This window comes from Squalius cephalus (assembly GCF_949319135.1).
Source record: "Squalius cephalus genome assembly, chromosome: 7".
Lineage (NCBI taxonomy): Eukaryota > Metazoa > Chordata > Actinopteri > Cypriniformes > Leuciscidae > Squalius > Squalius cephalus.
In genome coordinates, this window is record NC_137128.1 from 42,094,625 (window position 1) to 42,121,961 (window position 27,337).

Below are 27,337 nucleotides of genomic sequence, written 5' to 3' on the forward strand. Positions count from 1 at the left end.
CAAGCATGTTCGCTTGATGTGCAAGAACCATTGAGGTTCATTCTCGTGTTACGCGCATCGGTTGAGCTTCTGTTTATGTTCACTGATCAATGTTTAAATGTGAATAAAAGTCTAAGTTAAATCTGATCATCATATAAAGTGACCGAGTCTCTTCAGAAAATTTGGACTAAACCGTTCGATTAATCTGGATTAGTTTTTCAATCTCTTTTTGAAGCGTCGAAATGGTAGTCTCGTAGCTGTCAATGGAGGAACAGAAAGCCCTCGAATTTCATTAAAAAGATCTTCATTTGTGTTCCGAAGACGAACGGAAATCTGTTACACTTTACAATAAGGTTCATTAGTTAACATTAGTTAATGTATAAACTAACATGAACTAACAAGGAGCAATCCATTTGTTACAGTATTTATTAATGTTAGTTAATAAAAATACAGCTGTTCATTCTTAGTTCATGTTAACTAATGAACCTTATTGTAAAGTGTTATCCGAAAATCTTACGGGTTTGGAACGACATGAGGGTGAGTAATTAATGACAGAATTAACATTTTTGGGTGAACTATCCCTCTAATGTCACCAACAACCTCTTTTTAGACTTTTAAGTCAATTATGGTTCAGACTGATTTTGCTGCTCAAGAAACATTTCTTATTACTAATGTTTTAAACAGTTGTGCTGATCAATTTAATGCATCCTTGATGAATAAAAGTTGTTTCTTAAAAAAAAAAAAAAAACTATACATACCCATAATGCCTCTCCTGTTCCTCTTCATGATGTTTTGATTTAAGAAGCAACACTGTTTGGGGTCAGGTTGAGCTAACCTGCACACTTTCTGAGAATGTTAAGTAGCTCTTCCTTATGTGGGTGTTCTTAGACAAAAAAAAGAGATTAATTTAAGGGATTAAATAATGTTTGACTCATACTTTATCTAAAATTCCCCAAAAGGTGTAATTTCGGGCTTGTAGTCTGTTAGGCGGTGGTAACTATGATTAGCCTTTTTTAGAAGCTAGTAGGGTAGGAAGTCCCCACAATGGTTTAGAAGTAAGCATGTGTTTACATGTACATGTCGTGGTGAAATAGGAGTGCTATCTGATCAGATCTGCATCAGATAGTACATGCTACAGCTCATCACCTCTGAAATGCCATAATCATGCTCACAGTCAGTGATGTAGTAAACATATGCTGTTGTAACCATATAGTAAAATGCACCAATGAGCTCTTGTGTTTCCAGATGTTGGAGGCTTCCAAAGGCTGTGTTTTGAGGGTGCATTCATACATGTGCAGTCATTTCCCCATGGTTTCACAGACAAGCCTTGTCTCAGACTAAAATAGATGTTTGATCTGTCTTAACTGAAAGCAACTTGCACTGAGATATCTTAAAATATACCGGGACCATTAGTTTGTCTCAAGATGTACAACTGTAATGTTTTTTTTTTTTTTTCAAAGGCATGTTTATAAAAGCTACTTAAATGCCCTAATTGATCTAAGGACTAATCCTGTCTTAATCTAAGCCTTGTCTGTGAAACTGGGCCTTTGTGGTTGGTTTCACTGGGACAGGATATGGTTTTGTTGACAGGCCTGGTTGAAACCCAAAACTTGTCACGCATTTACATTTTCTCTAGCACATAACTTTCTCTAGCACAACCTAGAAAATGAGATTTCTAGTAAATTTTACAAATATTTATAAAGAAACGTCACGTAACATGTAATGTGAAATTCTAAAGTAGAAAGACGCAGTTGTAAAATGTACCCCAATATACTTTGAAATATATATATATATTTACAGTGTAGTTAGTAGTTAACAACTAACTAACATGGGTTACAAAATGGTTTCTGTTTTTTTTATTCTTCCTGTTTCTTCATATGTCTTTTAGGTAATGTCTTGTTATGTCTTGAGGCTTTTTATCAGCGTATTGCCTTGAACAAGACTTTTTAACTTTTCAGATCGTGCATTCGTGAGCGTGTCACTTATGAATCTAGATCTTGGGGTTTTTATTGGGGGGGGGTTTGTAAGACATATATCAGGATGTGGGTGTCTTTTGGTGAGCTGTTCTGGCTTTGTGTCATTCGGTTGCACGAAAAGCAGAACCGTGTGTCTCTGTCAAGGTCTTAAAGAAAAAGCTTTCATCCTCCTCATTAGCATCACTATAGCAGTGACAGAAATACTGCTGCCAGCACCCCTGCCTGTTCACACTTTCCCTCTCTCTCTCTCTCTCTCTCTCTCTCTCTCTCTCTCTCTCTCTCTCTCTCTCTCTCTCTCTCTCTCTCTCTGTCTCTCTCTCTGTCTCTTTCAGATGGCCTCACAGCGTTCTTTGCTGCTTCTCTGAAGATCCTTCTTTGCAGCTAAAGTCATATATCTCAGTATGGAAGAGCTCTGGACTGAAGCAGGGGAGAAGCAAGGATGAGAAGACTCTGACAGACAGAAGACAGAGGAATCTAGCATTCGCACAGTCTTTTAGACTAAAATCACAGACTATTTTTTCATTTTTACTGGAATGCTGAAAGATGTTTCTGCTGGCTGTTCTGTGCGTGTTGTACATCTGGAGTCCAGCAACGCTGATCGGTGGACAGGGACCGACATCGAATATCATACCTCGGAAAACAGTGCCAATTAATAGTAAGTGTAATTTATGACAATTATGTTTGGACATCAAAATACCATGTACTTTGATGTAAGGTAGTCTCAGAAAATATTTGTGCATGTAAAATGTTTGAATTATGTGCATTAGATACAAAATATCAAATCAAAATCTGCAAGCAAATTATGTTAAAGCCATTGTATGCCATGCATGGTGCTTGATGTCCACATTCATATATCAAGACTCTTAAAGGTAGTTTTTCCAATATATATTTTCATGGTAAAAGATGGGTATATAAATTGAAAGTCAGCGTTTCTCTAAACATTTTTTATTGATTTATTTATTAAAAACTGTTGTAATTATAAGTCGTCACATTTATTTATATAGCGCTTTATACAAAACATACTTTTCAAAGCTGCTTCACATTAATAAACAAAAAAATAACAGTGTTAAATTAATCAATTATGAAATTAACTCAATTGCAGCTGTAAAGAAGCTCTACAGAAGAGAATAGTGTAATTATTCAGCTCAAATCAATTCAATTCGATAACACATAACAGTGTCGATGTTGCAGAGTTAGTGGCATTATCCAGCTTAATTCAGTTTAAAAAAATTCTAAAAATTCTCATTGGATAGTGTCAGTGCAGTAAAATGTAGGTACAATAATACAGTCAATATTCTAAGCACTTTTTTTTTCTTTTCTTTTTTTGCCCAAGCACATTTTACCAATTTTAAACCACATCAATCTTAATAATTAGTGATTTTGTATTTAATCATTTACAAGTGATATATGATTGTTAACGAGGGCAAGAAGTTCAGATGTGGATAATCATTAAGCAGATTTTCTTTTACATGTAAAATGGGCCAAAAAAGAGATTTAACTCACAATGAAGATTCAATATTAAATGCCAATGAGATGGATGCAATACTATGGAAACTGTAAAATTAAGGTGTGACCTTTGGTCAAGCATTGCTCATTAGTGCAGCAGGGTCACCAAAAACAGGTTTAGAAGAAAAGACGCATGTTAACTGTAAAAGAGTTTCTGTTGGTTTCACGCTTAATTCTTCACCTTAATTCTCAGTCTCCAGAGCCACCATTTTCCAGAACTGCAAACTACCTGGAGTCTCCAGAAGTACAAGGTGTCAGGTTCTCATGACTTTGCCAAGGCAAGGAATCCTGAAACATGACCCACACTTGATAAAAATTACAAGGGTTGTGAAATAGTTTTATGGACAGATTGGTTAACTCATGAGGTACCAGCACAAGTCTTTCAGGGAAGGAGATCAACTCCCAAATCATAGTGCCAGATTCTGGAAGATAAATTCTTCAAACTGTGGTGCAAGAGGAAGAGGTTCTGCTCCATCAAGAGTCACTCTCAAACTATCTGTCTATAAAGCCATTCAGTCTTCATGTATTTCACAACTCTTCAGCTAGTGATTCTTATTAAGTGTGGGTCATGTTTCAGGATTCTTTACCTTAGCAAAGTCTCTAAGAACCTGGTACCGGTACCTTGTGCTTCTGGAGACTCTTAAGTAAGTTGCAGTTCTGGAAAATGGTGGCACTGGAGACTAAAGGGTTTCTGATGGTTTCGCACCTAATTATTAGTCTTTTGCAGTTAATATATTTTCTTCACAACCTGTTTTTTTTTTTTTGTGACCCTGCTGTCCAAAGGAGCGTTTCTTGTCCAATGGTCACATCTTAATTTTGCATTTCTGTAGTATCACATCAGTTCTCATTGGCTTTTAATAATTTCTCTTTAGTGTGAGTTAAAGGGATACACCACTTTTTTTTGGAAATATGCTCATTTTACAACTCCCACAGGGTTAAAAAGTTGAGTTTTACCGTTTTCGAATCCATTCAGCCGATCTCCGGGTCTGGCACTTTTAGCATAGCTTAGCATAGATCATTGAATCGGACAGGACCATTAGCATCTCTCTCAAAAAAATGACCAAAGAGTTTCGATATTTTTCCTATTTAAAACTTGACTCTTCTGTAGTTACATCGTGTACTAAGACCGACTAAATGTAAAGTTGCGATTTTCTAGGCTGATATGACTAGGAACTATACTCTCATTCCTGCGTAATAATCAAGAAACTTTGCTGCCGTACCATGAGTCCAGCAGGCGTAATGATATGACACAGCGCCTGAAAATAGTCCCCAGCTTTGTAACTTCCAACGTGACCGGGACTAAGTTTGTGTAGTTTCAGCCAGCAAATTAGGTAAAGTTAGTGGATTTTCCTGTGCGATTAGCCATGGTTCTGTGCGTAGTAAAGGGCTGTGATAGTAAGTCGAGGGGATACTCTACCGGCGTCATGTTTCACAGAATAGCCTATTTTCAGGCGCTGCGTCATATCATTACGCCTGCTGGACTCATGGTACGGCAGCAAAGTTTCTTGATTATTACGCAGGAATGAGAGTATAGTTCCTAGCCATATCAGCCTAGAAAATCGCAACTTTACATTTTCCGTCGGTCTTAGTACACAATGTAACTACAGAAGAGTCAAGTTTTAAATAGGAAAACAAGAGGTTAAACATTTCTTTGAGAGAGATGCTAATGGTCTTGTCCGGTTCAATTCATTATGCTAAGCTATGCTAAAAGTGGTACCGCCAGACCCGGAGTTCGGCTGAATGGATTCGAAAACGGTAAAACTCAACTGATTAACTCTGGGGGAGTTGTAAAATGAGCCTATTTCCAAAAAAAAGTGGAGTATCCCTTTAAATCTCTCTTTTTTTTGTTTTTTTTGGTCCATTCTACCTGTGAAAGAAAACCTGCTTAATAATTATACACATCTGAATATAAGGTGTTGTTCACTTCTATTATACTGAATAACTTCTATATATTATATAAAAGTAACAACATGATCAGGAATATCGACTTGCATAATAATTATGCACGCACCGTATTTCTGTATATTTAAATTCCAACTGAGCAAGCCAAAGGTGACAGATGAGATACAGGACTACGTTTCTTTGTTTTCAAACAACATTTAGTTGTTCTGTGTGACATTTCCATTTTTGGCAAACGTTTGCAACTCCTACCCTTGACTGTGGCTTTCATTTGTTGCTAGGTAATGGAGTACGTTTGTTTCGCGAGGAGGGTTTTTGGAACTACACCACTATGCTTCTGCGGGAAGACCTCCACATGCTCATCCTGGGTGCCAGGGATGCCATTTTTGCCCTCGATCTAGATGACATTACAGTCAAGAAGGCCATGGTGAGGTCTTAAATGCATAGTTACAAAAGCTTCTTATGCTGTGATAAAGTTGTTCACCAAGTCATTAAATATCATTCTGCAGTGAATTTTTATTTTTTTTGCAGTATACAGGGATGATGATAAGTTGTGTTGTTTTTCCTCAGGTGAATTGGTCAGTCACAGAACAGCAGCATAAAGAATGTGTCAGTAAAGGAAAAGATGCTACGGTGAGTTTTCACATTTGAAATTCAATAAAACGGGTGCATTTTGGGCTCACATTTAATGATATATACGTGTGTAAAAAAAATTTTTGGACAAGTAATACCTTGCACCAGCTTTTATTGTGTCTTATTATCTGTCTTGCTATATATTAGCAGATACAGTATGTATGCTTTCATCTCCTGAAGTGTATTCATTTATTGTGAATGCAGAGTATTCAGTTTATTAAAGTTTTAAGACATTCTTTGTCTGATAAAATGTTTAAAATGTACTTAAATTATATTTTCAAAATGTATTTTATGGAATGACCTTTATTTTTTATAAATACAAAATGTGTCATTGCATAGATGCTGCATGAATTTGATATTTTATGCAAATATCAAGGTGACAAGATGTTTAAGGAAGTTTTAAGACTAACCAAAGCAACATGCAAGAAAGTACAACCTGCATGTATTGATAAAGCAGACATCGACAGATATAAATCAAGTACTAAGTAAAAGCCAAAAACACCCGCATGAACGTATATATTCTAAGAACACACAGGAAAGGGAAGCGTTTGGTTCTGCTTGGTTAGACATCGTGGTTAGAATTGAGAATAGGTCTTTACTTACACAAAGATCACATCATTTATTTGTTTCCCATGGCCACATTGTTGTTTTTTTCTTTAGAATGAGTGCAAAAACTATATCAGAATTCTTCATAAAAATAAAGATGGCAGTATGTATGTTTGTGGAACCAAAGCATTCAACCCATCCTGTGACAATATGGTGAGTCTCATCTGTTGTACTCAGTGTTAGAGATAGACACTACAAACATAGAATGTGCAGTATACAGTGTTTAAGGTTTTTTGATTTTTTTTGCATGTTATTCTTAGTCCTATGCAAGTGGTCAGCTGAATTTACAGAACAAGCCAGAAGAAGGGAAGGGGAAATGTCCGTTTGATCCTTTTAAACGATACACGTCTGAGATGGTTGGTACGTACTGACTCTGTTTATTCATAATTTTGCCAGTTAAAAACAGATTAAGCACAATTGACAGTTCTTCTGACAAGATCATATGGACTCATATGCAACTATCAACAAGAGTTGATTTAGTGCCAATAGTTTCCACATCATCTTTTTCTTGTTTTTTGTCTCTTGCAGATGGAGCGTTATACACCGCGACTGCAACAAACTTCCGGGGCTTAGAGCCAGTTATGATGCGCAGCACAGATGAAATCATACGGACTGAGTCTACAAGCACCTGGCTTAATGGTGAGATAATGGGGATGTCTAAACAAACCTTCAACCGCAGTGTGCTAATGACAGTTAGAACACATTAGGAGTCTCGTTGCAATACCTTGCAACACCCTGGCAAACACCACTCGCATTCATATTTTTTCATGTGGCTTTTTCAGCCAAAACTTTTCAATCACGAAGAATTGGAGTGCAAAACATCCATAAAACTGCAGCATAGGCCTGTCAGTTTTTCCGTCTGTTTCAAGCCATTAATATTTAATCACCTCTTAAGAGAAGAAAAACAACGATATATGAACAAACTGCAAGTTTCGGGAACTTGCAATCAATTTACAGAACCTGTTGCAGTATTTCAATCAGTATAAACAGCGGAACCTTCAAAAACACTTCATGTGAAAATGAAAAACACTTAGCCCTAAGACACTAAGGCATGTTTATAAAAGGTACTTAAATGTCCTCTAATTGAACTAAGGCCTACTCCTGGCTTAATCTAAACCCTGTCTGTGAAACCAGGCCTTAAAGTGGCTAATGTAGTAAAACTGTGATATTAATACATCAAATTAACTATACACCTTATTGATTATGCATACTATATAAAAGCAAGCAAGTACGTAAGCCGAGTATATGAGTGTAGTGTAAAAGCTTGACATGAAACTTCAAATTCTGGGTTTAGCGGTTTGTGAATAGTATGTTTTATTAATAATGTGCACTGAACAGCAACCCAATGTATAAAAGTATGCAGACATGGTTAGTGGTTCAGTTGTCATTAAAAATAAGCATAATCTAAGGTGGCTTTCACCATGATTGTTGTAATTATTGGTGCCAGAGAGGTAGTCATAGAGGTAGAGAGGAGTGTGCTGATCAGTCATTTACAGAGAATGATTCGAAAACACAAAAAACAGCAGTTCTGCGGGTAAAAACACATTAAAGGTGACAGGAAGTTCATAGTGACTGAAATATGCTATTTATTTGTCATTTAAGAACCAAATTTTGTCTACATGGCCCACATCCCGGAGGGAGAATCGAACCCAGAGGGGGACGATGACAAGATCTATCTGTTCTTCAGTGAGACCGCAGTGGAATATGATTCATACACCAAGGTGGACGTCTCTCGGGTGGCTCGTGTCTGCAAGGTAAACTCCCTTGGAGTCATTTCTATATGAAAACCCATGTCAAGAAACATTACAGCATTTCCTGTCTATACCACATATGACATCTATGCAAAATGATATCATTTTTTCTATGCAGGGAGACTTGGGTGGGCAGAGGACGTTGCAAAAGAAATGGACATCATTTCTAAAAGCGAGGCTTGACTGTCCCGTTCAAAACATTAACCTGCCTCTTCTGGTCCAGGACATGTTCCACTTGTGCCAAGGTGACTGGACCACCTGCGTCTTTTATGGTGTTTTTACTCTACAATTGTAAGTTTGAGCTCTTTGATTTTGTTTAAAGCATATCTCAATTACTTGCACTCTCAAACCAAACTTTGAAAGATTCGATGCTACAAACCATTGAAACTGATGTGTCGTGTCTGATCGACAGAGACTCCTCTGAATACTCTGCCGTATGTGCATACAAAATTGAAGACATCAAGACGGTGTTCTCAGAGAGCAAGTTTAAGGCTCCTTTTACCGTCGAGACGTCGTTTGTGAAGTGGGCGATGTACTCGACCGAACTACCTGACCCTCGACCTGGAGCAGTGAGTCTTCTGTCCAATAATTCTGTTCGGCACTCGTTCAATAATACTGGATGCCAAAGTTCAGTAACTTTCTCTTTGCTTCTCACTAAAGTGCATTGATAATCATGCCAGAGAAAAGGGCTTCACCAAAACCCTGGATCTGCCGGACAAAACGCTGCAGTTCATTAAAGAAAAGCCTCTGCTGGACCAGGCCGTCTCGGCCATTGGAAAGCGAGCCCTGCTGGTGAAGAGCGGCACTGCTTTCACTCGAATCGTGGTGGCCACAGCGACTGCCTTGAACGGGATCAGCCATCACGTCATGCTCATTGGCACAAGTAAAGATGCCCTTGTGTTAATCTATAGAAGTTGTTTTTTTAATTAGTAAACCCTCAAAAATAAATGTAACAAAATGTATACAAAATGTGTTTAATTGTCCGAAAAATGAATTCACAAATGTTTTCTTTATGCAAAATTATTCTTAATTAATCATTTATTTTTTTGTGATGTTCACCCAATGATTTTTCTATCTACACCATTACTAATACAGATAATATAATTAATATGATATGATTAATAATATATTCAAGCCATTTAAAGGCATCTTCAGCTGTGTGTTTAACTGAGATTGTTGTCTTGTCTTCCACGTTGTGTTCTGTTCTGTTATGTATCAGAGAGCGGTTCAGTGCTGAAAGCTGTGAATTATGAGGGAGAGATGGTTATTATGGAAGAGATTCAGGTCTTTGAGCCCTCAGAGCCCATCAAGATACTGCGACTTTACAACACCACGGTAAAAAGCAGATCGATGTGTTTATTTCTCACTTAGCAACGTCATGAGCTGTGTTTATTACTCACTTAGCAACGTCTTGAGCTGTGTTTGTTGTGCAATTTTCTACTCTCTCTGTTTCTGTCAGCAAAGCTCATTTTAATCCTGTAACTCATTTGGTAAAACAACAATGCCAAAGTCATGGTTTGAATGGCATTCTAAGTCAAATCTTAAATACCAGTTAACAATTATTTTCTGTATACACATGTTCAAAAGTTTAAGGACTGTAAAATATTTTATTTTAAAAGAGGTCACTAATGTTCACCAAGGCTGCATTTTTTTTGATTAGAAATACAGTAAAATTATAATACAGGTATATAATAATATTATATAACAGTAATATTATGAAATATTATTACAAACAAAAATAACTGTTTTCTATTTGAATATATTGTAAAAGAATTCCTGTGATCAAAGCTGAATTTTCAGCATTATTACTCCAGTCTTCAGTGTCACATGATCCTTCAGAAATCATACTAATATGCTGATTTGCTGCTCAAATGACATTTATTATTATTATCAATGTTGAAAACAGTGGTGCTTCAAAATAAAACAAAATAACAATATCAATTTAATGCATCCTTTTTGAATAAAAGTTAATTTCTTTAAAAATATATATTACTGACCTTAAACTTTTAAATGGTGCTGTGTCGGCTATGTGTTGTTCTAAAGGATTATTTTGGGTTATGTACAGTGCTATGCATAAGTTTAGACAACCAAACTAAAGTTGACTAAAAAGAGGAATAAAAAATCATCTTTTGGAAACTGAACTTAATGCCTTAATTTAAAAAATTAGGAAAAATCCAACCTTTAAGGACACCAATTTTCTTTGTGAATGAATAATGTATCGTAAATAAATAAATGTTCTTCCTTAAAATACAGGGTGCATAAGTTTTGACACCCCTATGTTAAATTCCCATAGAGCCAGGCAGATTTTTATTTTTAAAGGTCAGTTACTTCATGGATCCAGGATACTATGCATCCTGATAAAGTTCCCTTGGCCTTTGGAATTAAAATAGCCCCATCATCACATAGCCTTCACCATACCTAGAGATTGGCATGGTTTTATTTCAGTTAGCCTAATAGCTAGTTTGATTTGCATTGAGAGATGATCTTATGGGAAGTACCCCATGCCAATCTCTAGGTATGGTGAAGGCTATGTGATGATGTGGTGCTATTTTAATTCCAAAGGCCAAGGGAACTTTATCAGGATGCATAGTATCCTGGATCCATGAAGTAACTGGCCTTTAAAAATAAAAATCTGCCTGCCTCTATGGGAATTTAACATAGGGGTGTCCAAACTTATGCACCCTGTATTTTAAGGAAGAACATTTATTTATTTACGATACATTATTCATTCACAAAGAAAATTGGTGTCCTTAAAGGTTGGATTTTTCCTAATTTTTTAAATTAAGGCATTAAGTTCAATTTCCAAAAGATGATTTTTTATTCCTCTTTTTAGTCAACTTTAGCATGGGTGTCTAAACTTATGCATAGCACTGTATGTTCATCTGGGACAAATCTAAATAATTGTAATCTCTATTATTGTTTATAGAGATGTTAAGTTATGTGTGATGTCATCCCAACAACAGCTGTACGTGGGTTCGGAGGTGGGCGTGGCGCAGCTGTCCATTAGTGAATGCGGGCGGTACCACGCGTGTCTGGACTGCGTTCTGGCTAGAGATCCGTACTGTGGCTGGGACCTCAACACCAGCCGCTGCTCTACCATAGACAGCACACACAGAAACAGGTCAAAAGACAAATATAATAAATATAATATATGCAATATGGTGATGGAAATTTCACAGGAAAATGTTTAAATGTCAGAAAAATGTATGTAAAAATTTGTTCCTTATGCAAAATGTATGTATATATTTTTAAGTGATATTTTCGCACACCATTGTCTACACCATTACAAATATTGATATTGGAATATTACTGATTGCTGTAATATTTTTTCATCCACAGCACCATGATTCAGAGTTTGAGTGACGGTGACGCCAGTCAATGTCCACCAATAGGTAATTGTAATACAGTTTATCCCAAAATCTTTATACTGTATGTTTTGGTAGAATCTACATCTAGACCTTGTATTACAGGTGGCAGTAAGCCAGAAAACATCTCGTTTTTCCACGGCAATACCGTGAAGCTGTCGTGCCAGCCTTATTCCAACCTGGCAAAGGTTCACTGGCAGCTGAACGGACAACCGATCAGACCGTCAGACACCTTCCATATCCTCTCGGACAGCCTAATGATCATCAACGCCTCCGCAGAAGCCAGCGGCCACTACACCTGCAGTTCTGTCGAGGGGAAATACAAGCCCCAGCACAAAGCATATGATCTAAAAATGTGGTCAGGACCCGGGACTACAGCATCCCTCAGTGACGTTAAGGAAAAAGAGAACACCCTAGTGGCTATGGTGGTGATACTGTCTTTAATTCTAGCTATGCTAGTAATCTGGAACCTGTACAAAGGGCATTTACCTTTGCCGTGTTGCCACAGTAAGGTAAAGGACACGACGAACAGGTGCGGAGACGAGAGGTTCTCTGCAAACCAGGCTCAACAACATCATAATCAAGTAGCATCATCAACAGTGAACATGAACAGCAACAACAACTATGCAAACATCCAGAGGTGTCCCACAGAAACAGACAGACTCTCAACCACGGTTGGTTCCTCAGGTCAGCTCTCATTGAGATATATAGATGATGAATCAGAGATCTGAGATTGTTTTTATGCACGGACTTGCTAATGCGGCTAATGTGACGGTTCATCATTTAAATGCAGAACAAGCCCACGGATGCTGGTTCCTCTTTTGCACCTGCTAACTCTTGACTAAACTGCTGTTTTGACCCACTTTGTGTCCTTGATGAATTGCCTTTCATTCTAAATGCCAAATGTCCAATGGACAAAAAAGACACTGAACCAGACTTTTTAGCATAAACCTGTCCACATTGCAGCTTATACTGGCAAAGAACTGCCAAAGTCCCTTCAAAGTCAAATCACTTGGTGGCCATTTTTGTAACGCCACTAGGCAGCTATTTCAGTCATGCACAACGAGCTTTAGTGTATGTCAATCTGCTGGGCTATATTTCAAATCATATTTGTCAAGCTGCCTCATGAATGTTGTTGCTTGCGTTTAAAATAGCATTTAAAAAGCTAACTGTTTTTGGTTTAATAGCTTAAAAGTATTCCGTTTTTGAGAAATCGTGCCAATCATTGATGCTTATATGGTCATGGCTTGCATCATGTAAGAGGAATTACAAGCTGAGCCAAGTATCTTACAAGCACCTCCCGAGCTGTGGAGTCGGTGTATAGGCTCTCCCCTATTCCCAAATCATACACAACTACATCACATAGGCTACTAGCAGCCATACAGCATGCACATATACTCATACACACAAATACACTCTCTAGTGGTTTTTGTTGAACCGAATGGCCCTGCTGTTTCCTCACTATACACCAAATTATTTGCACAGCCGACTTTTTTTTTATCTGAAACTATAGCAGTAAATACCCTGTACCCACACTTGTGATCTTAATCACTTGAGAGCGCATATACGTGATGGGAAATAAGTGTGCAAGACTGACCTCAAAGCACACTAAATCCATCTCTAATACTGCTTCAGAACGGTATTTAAAGCTAAGTGTATCCCATCATTTTCAAGAACTCATGTGCCCTAAAAATTGTGAAGAAAACTATCCAGTGCAAGTTAAATTAATTAGATACAACATTTCATTCTTGCAGTCTTCATGCCGCTTGAACACTTACAGGAAATATGTCATCGTAGTAGACAAGTCATCAAGTGCAAAGACCACAAGTGTGGGTATTTGGACAGGCCCATTATAATACTTTTGGTACGACCCACTTAGACAGGAAATGATCATCTTATCATGTACCTACACAAGCGACCAACCACATGTGTGTTTTATAAAATAGATTATACCACAATATGAGAAATTATACCACAAACTGTTTCTCAGAAATCAGTAAAGCCATGTAAAGAGTTAGGGGTTGTTCACACAGAACGCGTTATGCATTACACTGCACTTTTTTATTGTTTTTTTTGTTTTTCTCTGTTGCACTATGCACTAGAAGGATGTCTTTGAACGTAGCACTAACATCTTTTGCTGTGTCTTGCGCATGACAAATGCAGTACTCGAGATAAAAGAAGACATTCTGTGTGAATGGCCTCTCAGTGATAAGAATTGCATCCTGTCCAAAATGAATACTGATTATTTCACTGGCCTAAAGGGCCATTCACACAGAACGCATTTTTGCAAGGGCAGTGCATGGAATAAAAAAAAGCAAGCACAATGGTCAAACACATCAGTCTAGCATAAGTTTAAATAGAAAAACAATGGAAAAGGAGTGCAGTGGAATAAAAAGTATTTTGTGTGAACGGCCCCTATCAAGGCCAAAAATACTGTTCTGCTAATAAATATGTACTTTACTTGCTAGTAAGAGCCGCAAACAAACTGAATCAAATCCAGTGATTAGTTCTCCCTCAGAAGTGATCATTTATTAACTAAGAATCTTGTGAACATGATTTTTTTCCCAGGTCGGCTGATAAAAAACATGAGCCCTGAAGTCTGAGGCAAGAGACTATTTTGATTCTATTTCTGGACAATTGTATTGGTTGTTTTCCTGTTTTAGGGGAACCCTTCAGGGTTAAAATTAATGATGTCTTGTTAAAACCTGCGGTGGGTGTTGCAACAAACCCATGTATGTTGCCTTTAAAGGAAATTTCACATGGACAAGAATGAACTTCCTGTCTGTTCAGGATGCCAAGACAAGTGTCAAATGACTGCATCTTAGTCAAAGTTTAATGTAGCTCATGTTACATGTTTTTAATGAATGTATAATGAATGTACAGCAGAAACTTGTTTTTATATATGATAAATAAAATTAAAATTTATATATTATAAAAAAAGATTAATATATATATGAGTTTCTGCTGTACATTCATTAATATATATATAAATAATGAATGTACAGCAGAAACTTGTTTTAGATGCTAACAATATTTTTAACTTTAATACAATTTTTGTACCTTAAATGCTGTAAAAAGCCTTTTGTCAATGAAAAACGAATAAAAAATGAGCACAAAAAAAAGTTAGCATTCAACCTTTAATGTATCATCTCAAAGACAAATAGAAAAAAAAAAAACAATTTTAAAGTACAAACAATTAACATGTTTTAAAAAGGAATCAAATTCAAGCAAAGTGCCTGCAAAACAGAAAATGTCAAGGTCAAGTACACGTATTTAGGTCCTATCCCATTGAAAACCAGTTTTTCCACTAACGGGGGATGTGTATGGCAGAGTTTGTACTTGTATTTTAAGATTTACACCAATTTTACAGCATTTGAAAATAAACGTTCAGTGTTCTCTATAATCAACACTCGGCTTATATAAATCAAACGCTAGCAGATCCTCCTCTTCACCGCCTGTAGCGGTACCGCTTAAAGTGGAACCACAGCTGAAAGATCCCATTGGCGAACTGGCACCGGAAGCCATGCCGATGGGAATACTCCCATTCACGGTTCACGATCTTGAAGGCGATGTCCTCGTACGGCGGTCCGGCGTGGAAGCGCAGAATTCCAAAGTCTTTGTTGTCGCTTGAGGGCTCGAGGAAGTACTGTGGAGTTGAGCGTTTGTCGATGAGATCGGGGTAGAAGATGTTGAACTTGTAGCCCTGGACGATCTTGGGCGGCGGGTTGTCGAAGTCGTAATGCGTCTGGTTGTATTTGTTCCACTCGAAGCCGGTGTGAACGCGGTTGAAGAAGCGGGGCTTGCGCGGCCGGTATTTGTCGGCCCACAGGTACATTTTTCCAGTCAAAGGCATTTCCACACTGAACTGGGCCTCGTCGCCGCTCATTCCCTCTTTAGCGCGACGCACAAATGCATCCTCCGCACTTTCATTTGCATCACCTGTTCAAGAAAAAGACAAACGTTTTAGCATGAGTAAATCTTAACAGAAGGGAAATGTGAACTCTTAATGAGCTAGTTTAATGCTCCTATCAGGTAAAGATCTTTATGGTCCCTTATACTACAAGAATTCTTAATTTCAATTGGCTGACACATGGTGATTCATTTTCTGTAATTACAGGTCTACAAAATAACTCAAGGGTTCATTTTTCAGATTGAATTTATGCTTTTGTTCACATTTAAACACTGATCAGCGAACATAAACAGAAGCTCAACCGAACCTGCTTGACGAGTGAGAGCCATGCATGATACTTCAGGATGACAACCTGAAGATATCAAGTAAAACATGTTCTGTTCAGCTCATTAATGAAGCTCATTAAGTGCCTCCCTGAGTCTATTTCCTGCTTTTCTGCGGTTTGTAACACCCAAATAAAATGTAAACAATTTTTAAAAAAAAATCTTTATACATATTTTTTACCACCCTCACAAATTCAAAGTGGCCTGTACAGGGGCGGGGGTGGGATGGGACATAATGCGCCTCCCAGTGGCAGAAGTTGAAATTACGTGCAGGAAACCAAAAAAAAAAACTTTTTTGTTGGAAAAAGCAACAACAAAAAAAAAACAGTGGGGAGAAAGAATAGGAAGCCAATTAAAAAAAAAAAAATGTTCTATACACTGCCCATAAATTCTTTCAAACACTGTAAGTGCATGCCTATTTTCAACTTTAAACGTTCACATTTGACTTTTTTTTCCTGATACAATTCTGGTAGTGAACCGTTAAAGCATGTGGTGTGTGTAATGTCACTACGGTCTATGATGCGATACGCACCTGTCACCTGCAGCTGTCTCCGGGCCAGCAGGAGTCTCTGCAGGTCCTCCTCCACCTTCATGATGTGTGTGTCCAGCGGTAACTCGGAGGGCTGAAGGAGCGTGGGACTGTAGCGGCCGGAGTCGTACTCAGCCTGACTCTGCTGGATCAGATCCTCCTCTGTTAACACAGACTCCGCTGCTTCATCTTTCTCTCCCTCCTCTCCATCTCCTTTCTTCTCCTCAGGACTGCTTCTTCCAGACCGCTCACCCTCTTCTCCATCCTTCCTCTTGGTCTGTCTCCCCTCCTCTTTCTCCAAGTTGGCACCTTGCTGAGAGCTGCCCGCTTCTTCATCTGCAGACTCCGCCTCTCTGGGGCTACTGGGTAACAGAATGGACAAATCAAACGTTGGGGGTATGTATAGAATGCAAATATATATTAAAACATTTTATAGTGCAATTTCAGGTTTTGACATATTTTAGAGCTATTTTAGAACTATAATTTTCAGTTATTTAGAGCTGAGTAACTCGATAATTTTATCCATGATATTTTCAGGCCCAAATTTGATCATTATAATACAAATTCCCTGATATTTCCAGGTTTTCTATCATCATGGAAACCCAGGAATATTAGCATACTGCTAGTAAGAAGTACATAATGTATAATGCATACTATTTAAAAAATAATAATAAATGAAATAGAATTCAGAATGCAATAATAATCATTTAAAACTGTGGTAAACTACTTAGTTGTGACCTCACAAAGTTGCATGTTTAATTCAGAAGATTGAGTCCAGTTTATTTCCATCTTAAAAAATACAGTTATATAATATAGTATTTTTCTCCAGTTCAAATCAGTCAAAAAATAACATTCAGATTCAGAAGTCTAAGCATTCAGGTCATTTTATTGAATTTTCCAGTCGGTTGTGATTAGATTGAAACTATCATTATTATTTTAAGTCACTTGTCGCCACCTACTGGTGTAACGGTTATTTTAAATGCTAGATTCACTATCATAGACATAATTGTTTATATGTGAAATATAAACTTTAATCCCAGCACTTCTGTTATAATACGAATATTTGTAACACAGAAACAATGATACTGTGTGGTTGAAAAGACTGAGTGAAGCTGTTTCATATCTGTACATGACAACTGCTCTCTCTGGATCAGAACCCAGATCTGAATGTTCGCTGTGATCGTACTTGTCAAAGGTTTATCATTGTCATTTAGGAATAAGAGATTGTGACCTTTTCACAATTAATCATGCAGCTCTAGTATATACTGTATAATGCATATTATGTTTTCTAATTATATGTGAAACAGTGTGCAGAATGACAACATAGCGTACTACACAGTCACATGGCCTTTGTTGCATTTTTAATTCAGCAGGTTCCAATTTATTTAATTTTTCCATCTTGGAAACATAGCTATTTTGAATTTTCAACCCAAATGTCTCTTTAAAAAAATAGCACTTGTAAGTCTGAACGTTCAGGTAGAAATGAAACCACTCACATGGGCCGCTCATTCTCCGGCTCCTCTTTGATGATGGGGAAAAGCGGTTCACTCTCCACACCCTGTTCCTGCTTGAGTTTATACAGCTTCTGCCGCAGGACGTCCTGATGGCGCTCTCTCAGCCTTCACAAACACACACAGGCCCTTATTATAAGACATTGCTGAATGCTAAAAACTGCCAAAATCCCCAGGACAGTTCTGCTGGGATACGCACCTGGCCCGTGCCATGTAGACCCGCACCTGCTGCAGGAGACTCTCCCAGTAGCCGATGTCCAGGTTGGAGCCTCCGGCCTGGATCTTACTCTCGATGTTCATATAAAGAGCCTGAAGCTGACTGTAAGTCTTCCCTTTAAACACGCTCTGCACATCTGTGCTGACAGATGTGTTTATGCCCTCACGCCGGTCACCTGAATCAAAAACCAAAATCAGAGATGGATGACTTTCATTACTAAATGTACTAAATGATGAGAAGTGTTGTAGAAATCTGTATAACCTCACAGGTTTCATTTAACATATTTCATTTGCACTGTTACGTGAATTTGTAGATTTGAAATGAGTTCACTGCAGTTATTTAGAGAGAACTGTAGCTAGAGGCCAAAAGTGACGTCTGGACTAGGAAAACTGACATCTTCACACTTTATTCAAATATTATTCAAAAAGTGTTCAAGATTTTGTAAGCATATTTCTTAGTTGTGCTTGGAGTCAATAATTTTATTTGTAATATGAAACGTGACCATTTTTGACCAGGCTGACATTCAAAGTAATTATGAACACATGCAAAAGCAAGCAAGAACCAATGAATATTAATAACTGATTGTTATAGTCAACATATGCTTTTTCCTGTGAGCTTTTTGTTTTTGCATAGTAAAATAAAACCTGTAGTTGAAGTACCCCTTTTTTGCCAAATAATTTAGTCAGTTTAGTGTTATTAAAATAATAAAAAATGTTAAATATTTTCCATGTATTTTGATGGTTTAATCAAACTTGGTTTAATCAAACTTGCAGGGTCATTAAAAATATTTGCCCACTACTGTATGAAAAACTTTAATAATGACAAATAAATAATGAATAATCTATAATACAATAAAAAAATGTATACACTACAATTCAAAAGTTTGGGATTGGTATATATATATATTTTTTAAATAAGTCTCTTTTGCTTTCCAAGGCTGCATTTATTTGATCAAAAATACTGTAATGTTGCTAAATATTATTATAATTTAAAATACCTTTTCTATTTGAATAGAAAATGTAATCCTGTAATCAAGGCTGAATTTTCAGCATCGTTACTCACGTCTTCAGAGTCACATGATCCTTCAGAAATCATTCTAATATGATGATTTGATGCCCAAAAAATATTTCCGATTATTATCAATGTTTAAAGGGGTCATGAACTGGATTGTTTTATTATTTTATAATGTTCCCTGGGGTGCCCTTATAATGTTAGTATGATTTTTACATCAAAAATTGTCATAATTTATAAATAAAAGCCATTTTTCCAAGCCTGATTTCAGCTTCAGATTTGAACGCTCTGTTTAAAGGGGCGTGTCTGCTGTGAGACTGCAGTGCAAACGCCCACTGCTGTGATTGGCTGACACGCTTGCATATGAAATATCTAGTATTACATGAACTCTCTCGAAAACTTTTACTACGTTTTTACTATTACAGCTATAGAGATTAACAAATCGTGAAAAGTATCGTTTAAAGCATTATATTTAAATCTATTCCATCACATGAAAGGTTGCAGCATGATGAGCACTGACTGAGCAGATGACAGACAGTCTGTTGATCGCGTGAATAAAGATCTTATCATTGCAACGCAATTTTTGCACTCTTACAAATGCTTACACCAAATCACAATGCAAACACGATGTGAGTACACAGTAAGAGCTTCGTTGTGTAGTGTAACAGTGTCATTATGTCATCACGAGTTTGGTAAGTGTCGAGATAAGCTCTCGCGGCTCGCGCTGTGCTGTTTGATTGACAGCTTGGGCGAAAGGGATCGTTCTTTGATCGCTTTCTGTATATAATTTAATAACAGTTTAAAAAAGATTATTTTCATAATACTACGAGAAATTATGTGAAGTTGATCGTTTAGTCACTGATGCATAAACAGTATTGAACGATTTTAAGAGAAAGATATCTGAACTTGAATAATTACACATCAGAAATCACTGATCGCAGATCAGGCATTAGAGTACACATGGTTACTTACATGTTGCTGGCAGATCCGTGTCGGGAAATTGTGATTGACTGATTTAATAAAGTTTAACCATGCTGGAATCCGAAGGAAGCTTATGCAGACTGTCTTCTTCCACAAACAGGCGCTGCACAATATTTAGTCAACAGCATGTTTATTGCTTGGAAGTAGCTCGATCCGGTTTAGCAATCATCATGTCGTCCTATGTTATTTAGCATGTTTGGGCGAATCGGTGGGCGGGGCTAAACAGGCCGTGTTGAAGTAGGCGTTGATCTTCTTTTGTGGAGGCGGTGTTTTATCCTCTTTGACGTCATAGTTCCCCACTTTGAAAAACGAGTCGTTTGCTGAGCCTGATGTCTATAAAAGCTTTTATTGGACTAACAAGGTAGTTTTCAGTTCTGAAACTTACAGGATATTATTATAGTATGATGATCTCTTATATGTCAAAAGCTCAAGGAAATTTTGATTTCTCAGTTCATCACCCCTTTAAAACAATTGTGCTGCTTAATATTTTTGTGGAAAGTTAACCTTGATACTTTTTCCTTCAGGATTCTTTGAAAGGTCAAAAGAACAGCATTTATTTAAAATAGAAATCTTTTGTAACATTATAAATGTTTTATTTATTGCTTTATTGCTTTATTTGGACAATAGTTGGCCGAGATACAACTATTTGAAAATCTGGAATCTGAAGGTGCAAAAAAATCGAAACATTGAGAAAATCACCTTTAAAGTTCTCCATTTATGTTGGCGTTTGTGCTGCATTCACTCATCTTTACAGTAGGAAATTTACAAAATACCTTCATGGAACATGATCTTTACTTAATATCCTAATGATTTTTGGCGTAAAAGAAAAATCTATAATTTTGACCCATACAATGTATTGTTGGCTATTGCCACAAATATACCAGTGCGACATGTGACTGGTTTTGTGATCCAGGGTCACATATTTACTCAACTATGAATCAACTGTAAAGTAAACAGAATGTAAATATGATAGCGAAGGTCATCACATCACCTGGCCCTTTCCCTGACGTCTCCATTTTGCGCAGTTTGCTGATTTCGTCTTCAGTAATGGTGGTCATGTCCCTCCAGAAATCCACGTTCTTGCCCTGTTCCAGCTCCATGTACACCTGCAGCCAGTAACACAGCAGTTAAAACCACGACTATGACCAAAATCACCCTGGAAGTTATGCAAGTACGGTTACTTTACATTTTAATGTAATGTCTGAACCAATCAAGTGTTAAATGATTGTTTCTCTCTCTCTCACACACACCTTGATGTCCTCCAGCAGGTCCTCCATGTCTGTGGCGGTGAGTCCGTTGAGGAAGGTGTACGGCTCATGCATCTCCACCGACAGATCATCATCTTCAGCGCTGATGTATTTGGCCAACAGGTCGATGGGTTTCGCTCGGCCATCACGGATACGAATCTTAGACCTGCATCACATCACAGAAACACGTTACAAATGATTCAATCACATGTATCAAAAGATCAGCCATCTGAAGAGCGTGACCTCAGTTTGGCCTGGTGCAGATGAAAGTTGTCCTCCTGTTCCGCCCATGTTTTGAAATGTTCCGCCTCTTTCTCCCTCTGCAGCATCTCCAGCTCCTGCTCCCGCATGGACTTCTCCCGCTCTCGCTCCAGGCGCAGCTGCTTCACCTGAACACACAAGTCTCAAACATTTACTTCACTTTTTATTTCATTTTAGCAATCTGGATGCACATTTAACAAAAAAGTTGTAAAAAATACAGTACAATTTATTATGAGAACATTTAATTAGGGAAATGAATCAATAGTTATGAATGTCATGAAAGTTTGATTCAAATGTTGCAGGGTTATTACAGTTGACTAAAACTAAAACAGTAAAACAAAAAAACTTCAGTTACTTAAAATAAAATAAACTAACTAAAATTAAATAAATATAAATTTTTTTTAACTTATTTTATTTTAGCTAGTTGCCAAAACAACATTTCTAATTTCCATTCAGTTTAACCTGATCGACTAAAATAACTAAAACTGAAATAAAAATAAATACAAAACTATTTAGACATTTACAAAGAACTAAAACTAATAAAAATGGCAAACTAAAACACACAACAAATTACTAAAATACTTTAAGAAAATATAAAAATAAAAACTAATTCAAAAATATTAAAAAAAATAACACTGATATGTTGTCACATTATATATGAAAATTAATGAACTACTGACCTTTTGAACATTATTTTATATTTGATTTTGACTAATTAAACTATTGTAAAATATGATCACATATTTGTTTATGGTGCCTCCAGTCATGTTAACTAAAAATACTTTTTCAAGTGTATATACATTTTTCTAAATTCTGTAGTTTTTCTTAATTCAACAAAGTCCCCTATAAAATTCCCAATTCTATAACATGATGTCAGTGTTCAGAAGCGTTTGGCACCTTCTGTAGTTCCCTGCGGTTTTCCTCCTGGATGTGTTTATTTCTCTCCTTCAGATTTTTTTCTGACAAGTGCCCGATGCCTTTCTTCTCCAGAGCCTGAAAACACACACACACACACACACAGCAGAAAAATGAACTTGATTTCTTTAGTCCTAACCAGACTTTCTCAAGCAACATCACTGCAATATCGAGATGCATTTAGGGGTGTAATGGTCCATCGATATCAATCTATGCACCAATCAAATGACTAACAATATTATGTATCAATCAATATACATTTGAGACTGTCTTAATTGTTTTCTTTACACAAGTCAATGATGAGCTGTCATCAACAGATGACTGATAAACTCATTAGTAATTTGATTTTTTCTACATAATTCTTTTTTAAAGTGTATTTTTTGTTGTAGATGTCCCAATTGAGATTTGCAGGATTTTCAGAGAGGAGTTCAATTAAATGTTTAATGTTACATTTTGGTTGCATTTGTGAGTAAAAAATGCTGGCTGTGTAAAATAGGCACATAATATGGCTGGGTAAAAAAAATATTGATTCTCATTTTTATGAACTGGTTTGAATTGATCGATATTTTAGTCGATCTCTGTTTTTAGTTGATGAATGAACAGAACATTGTAGCTCGCCTCCCATCCAATAACTCGCAATAAGCTTTTTTAATTTGATATGAAACGAAGTCTCAGATTTCAAATTCTGTCAATTTTATGTAAAATTTCGAACACTACCGTTTTGGTGCTCTTTAATGTGGCGTAACAGATCGCTGTTGCCTCCTCAGATCAAGCAAAGAGTTTTTATGACAATCACTTAAAAGTTTATATTTAAAAAAAACAAATTGGAGTCAAAACGTAATTGTGTAATTATAAAGTTAGTATTATAACTTTGTTATACTAAAAATGTCCTTCTTTTAAGTGTTTGTACACAAATCAGAAATCAGTCAATTTTAACCTTCATTATTATATTAATGTAGTACCAACTAGTTCACTAATCGGTATCAAATCACAAGCTTGTGAATCGAAATAGAATCAAATTGTGAAATATGTTTCAATACCCAGTCCTGTCACATAATATCATAACTGATATATCGATCACAGGCCCCTGAATTGTATCATGGCATGTTTTAAGGTAAATATTGTTTTGTTTCGCCGTAACGTGATCAAAAGGTCACATTTCCACCCTCAGCATTTGACCTCTGCTCTCATGCATCTCCCTCACCTTCTGCCACTTGAACGTGCCGAGCAGGTTGTTGTCTCCAAACGGATTGTCGGCGTTGGTGTAGCCCATGTACTCTTCACTCCAGCCCATCTTCTCTCTCTTCTTCCTCTCTTTGGCCTCTTTCTTGGCCAGACGCCTGGCTCTCTTCTCCTCTGGGGTCTCCAGCGCTTTCATCATCTCCTTCTTCTTCTTGGTCTCTTCTTTGGCATTGGATGGACCCTGTGCCGTCTTTCCCCCCTGATCGGAGTCGACGGAGGAGCAAGAGGAACTCGAGGATCTGGATTCCGAGCGTCTACGTCTGTCTCGTTCCCTCTCTTTACTCTTTCTCCTCCCTCTCTCCCGGCTGGGACTCCTGCTCTGTCGTCTCCTCCTCTCTCGCTCGCGCTCCACGCTGGAGTCTGTGCTGGAGCGTGACGAGCTTCTCCTCCTCCTCTTTTCATCCTTGTGTTTCATCTTCATCTTATGTTTCTTATGGTCATTGTGATTATCACCTGAAGAGCTAAAACAATAAATAATAATAAAAAAACAGTTAGAACACTTGCAATCACAATCAGGAGTTTTCAGTTTTTTGGATATGATCATCCTTGTATGAAGGACCCCAATTATAAAGTCGCCATGAAATCAAAATTCCCTATTTATTATAAATAATTTCTCAGTGCACACTGAACATCATTATTTGTTTTATAATTCATGTGGCCTCATAATATTTCATCAAAGTAACGTCCCCTCTCTCTTGCATCGGCATCTCTGATGATGTTTATCCACTAATAGCAAACCACAACCATCAAATCAACCGATAGACTAAATTAAGTCCATATTCAATAAGCCATTTCACTCAGATATACATCACAATGATAAAGAAAAGTATATTACAACTTCCGTTGCATGCCGACTTTGAAATTTAAAAGGATAATACCTGCTTTATTGTATAAAGACTCAATTTACACTGTTAAAAAAAAAAACAGTATTATAAATGTCTAAAATATTATTTGGAAAATAAATTTTGTATTTGTACTTTGTATTATTACTTTTTCCTTTTAAAAACACTTGAATTACTACGGTGGATAAATAAACTCGCATTGGCTTGCCTTTTACGTTACATTACTTATAGTACTTATAGTACGTTATACTGTTTGATATCATTTAAACTTTTTACACTGTTTTTTTTTTACACCCCTCCTAACAGACAACCTGAAATTCCTACAGAATAGTTTGATTATTTGTGTCTATGTTTTTAAGTACCTGTCTCTGTCTTTTGATCTTCCGTGTGATCGAGCTCTTCTGTCTCTATGATCGCGGTCGGAGTCGCTGGAGTGGCCGGACTCCCTGCCTCTGTGTCGGCTCGGGCCTGCGGAACCTCCGCTGCTCCTGGAGCCGCCGCTTTCAGACCGCCCTCGTCTGCGAGAACCCTTCACAGGAGAGCGGTTCCGACTTTGTCTGTCCTCTGGCGAACGGACATGTCCGCGGGATCTTTCTTGAGAGCAAGACCGCGATCGGCTCCTACGATGCTTCTTCGATCCCATGTTTTCAGGTCCTGACCGCGCCGCGTCGCGTAAATAGGTAACGTTACTGTTAGATAGATAATGTTGGTAATACTTATATATACGATGTGATAATCGTTCAGATGAAATAATAAATCTTATTTATATAAATATATTGGAAAATATGCATGTTTATTATTGTTCAAGCTTTATACAAATAACGTTATTCGTACAATTTCAAGCAGGCGATATATAGAGCTCCTCATCTGAGGTCCTGTTTGAGGCGGAATGTTGACGGCTCGCTGTTTCTTCGTCATTTTAATTTGAACTTTCGTTAAAAAATGTAAAATACACTATTCATTTAAATGAATACATTATTAATTTAAATGCCACACGGTACTACACTACACTATAATAACTTGACAAACACAACACTAAAATATCACAAAGAACGAAAACCCGCTAAACGTAATTTACCTTTAAAAGTGTTTTCTATGGTTTTCACTTAAATGATTATGGTTGTCCTGTATATTAGTGTTTGATTTCAGAAAATTATAAGTTTTACTAAATAATAATCTAATTCGATTGCTTTAATTCTAGTCTTGCTTCACAGGGTCAGATTTTAAAATTGGTTTGGTAAGAGTGTATTTCCTTCCATTTATTCATTCAACTGGATGTGATGCTGTTTCTTATGTCTGTCTAGTCTTATAGTACAATCTAGATCCCAGCTAACAGTGAAAAAGAAGCAGTGGAAGAAGAAATGGCAGAAATTGAAATTCCATATGACAGAGATTAAAAAAATGCTATTAAAATGGCAACAGATTGGAGTAATGAAATCAAATGGAGACATTTAAATTATTTAATAATTAAAATTATTAAAATTATTTTCAATACAAGGAAAAGTTGGGAGAGGTATAAGTAGTAGAATCTTAAGATTAGAGCATATGGTCTAAATAAAACGCTTCATTTAATATCTAAACATCCAAGGGTTGTGTGAATGGTGTGGACAGAGTGAAACTGAACATGTGATTATTATTTGTAGGAATTATGACAAAGAGAGAGAAATATTATGAGAGGACATAAAAATTATGAACAAACACTCTTCTAGTAGCCTAATATTAATAACTGTTTGCTTAGAGTTATCTGGTCTTTAATAATGTTCTCAAAACGTTAGCACAAAAACACTATCTAGCTCTATAGCTTTTTCTGAATTATTTTAGTTGGAGGTTCGTATTTTTAAACGATTTTTTAATGCTTCTTCTTTCAGAATGTTCTGAGAACATTAAAAACTAACATTCCCACAATGTTTGCAAAAAAATAAAATTGAATGTTCCCTTAACATTCGCATAACCAAGAAAAAACTATTTTTAAACATTTGAAAAACTGGACATTTTTAACGTTCAGAGAACATTCAAAAATAGTGTTTTCATAACTTAATGGGAATGTTAGCAAAGCGTTCTTAGAACATATTTGTGCTAGCTGGGATAGTACAGTGACAAGCATACTTGGAAATATCGCATCTACTATGAGAAGGTGGTAACCCATACTTGGAATTTGTCCTCTGCATGTTAGAGCACACACATTGGGAGTGTTGATGTAATGTAACATTACCTCTTAAAGGGATACTCCACTTTAAAATGAAAATTCTGTCATCATATACTCACCCTCATGTTGTTTCAAACCTGTATGAATTTATTTCTTCTGCTGAACAGAAAGGAAGATATTTAGAAGAATATCAGTAACCAGACAGTTTCTGATCATAGTATATTTTTTTCCTACTATGGAAGTCAATGGGACCAGAAACTGTCTGGTTACTGATATACTTCTAAATATCTTCCTTTCTGTTCAGCAGAAAGAAATTCATACAGGTTTGAAACAACATGAGGGTGAGTATATGATGACAGAATTTTCATTTTAAAGTGGAGTATCCCTTTAATGTTAATGTAAGGTGTGCATTAACCATGATTGCTCATGTAGTAGTAGTAAAACCAATGCTTTTCACAACATGCCTGTATGTGTATTTTTCCATATA

At 36.8% G+C, this 27,337-nt stretch overlaps 2 protein-coding genes across 6 annotated transcripts in view; one reads left to right on the forward strand and one right to left on the reverse strand.

Annotated features, from left to right (window-relative positions):
- Positions 1-12,459, forward strand: part of sema4e (semaphorin 4e) — a 15,503-nt gene extending 3,044 nt beyond the window's left edge. For all 5 annotated transcript variants that reach the window (XM_079877674.1, XM_079877675.1, XM_079877673.1 and 2 more), the window contains exons 3-16: positions 2,288-2,610; positions 5,642-5,787; positions 5,931-5,993; positions 6,654-6,752; positions 6,860-6,959; positions 7,128-7,238; positions 8,202-8,353; positions 8,469-8,641; positions 8,763-8,919; positions 9,011-9,233; positions 9,570-9,685; positions 11,314-11,471; positions 11,690-11,742; positions 11,821-12,459. In XM_079877674.1, the coding sequence (XP_079733800.1) occupies positions 2,499-2,610; positions 5,642-5,787; positions 5,931-5,993; positions 6,654-6,752; positions 6,860-6,959; positions 7,128-7,238; positions 8,202-8,353; positions 8,469-8,641; positions 8,763-8,919; positions 9,011-9,233; positions 9,570-9,685; positions 11,314-11,471; positions 11,690-11,742; positions 11,821-12,446 (2,289 nt within the window). In that variant the 5' untranslated portion in view covers positions 2,288-2,498 and the 3' untranslated portion in view covers positions 12,447-12,459. The remainder of the gene's footprint in view (positions 1-2,287; positions 2,611-5,641; positions 5,788-5,930; positions 5,994-6,653; positions 6,753-6,859; positions 6,960-7,127; positions 7,239-8,201; positions 8,354-8,468; positions 8,642-8,762; positions 8,920-9,010; positions 9,234-9,569; positions 9,686-11,313; positions 11,472-11,689; positions 11,743-11,820) is intronic.
- A 2,379-nt stretch (positions 12,460-14,838) lies between these two features.
- Positions 14,839-25,383, reverse strand: cactin. Its single transcript, XM_079877671.1, has 10 exons — positions 25,067-25,383; positions 23,825-24,323; positions 22,603-22,698; positions 21,688-21,833; positions 21,448-21,610; positions 21,189-21,303; positions 18,188-18,380; positions 17,974-18,096; positions 16,481-16,839; positions 14,839-15,654 (listed from the first exon to the last, which is right to left on the reverse strand). Exons 1-10 carry the CDS (start codon positions 25,345-25,347, stop codon positions 15,164-15,166), a joined length of 2,466 nt encoding a protein of 821 aa, XP_079733797.1. The 5' UTR covers positions 25,348-25,383; the 3' UTR covers positions 14,839-15,163.
- Between the last annotated feature and the right edge of the window lie 1,954 nt (positions 25,384-27,337).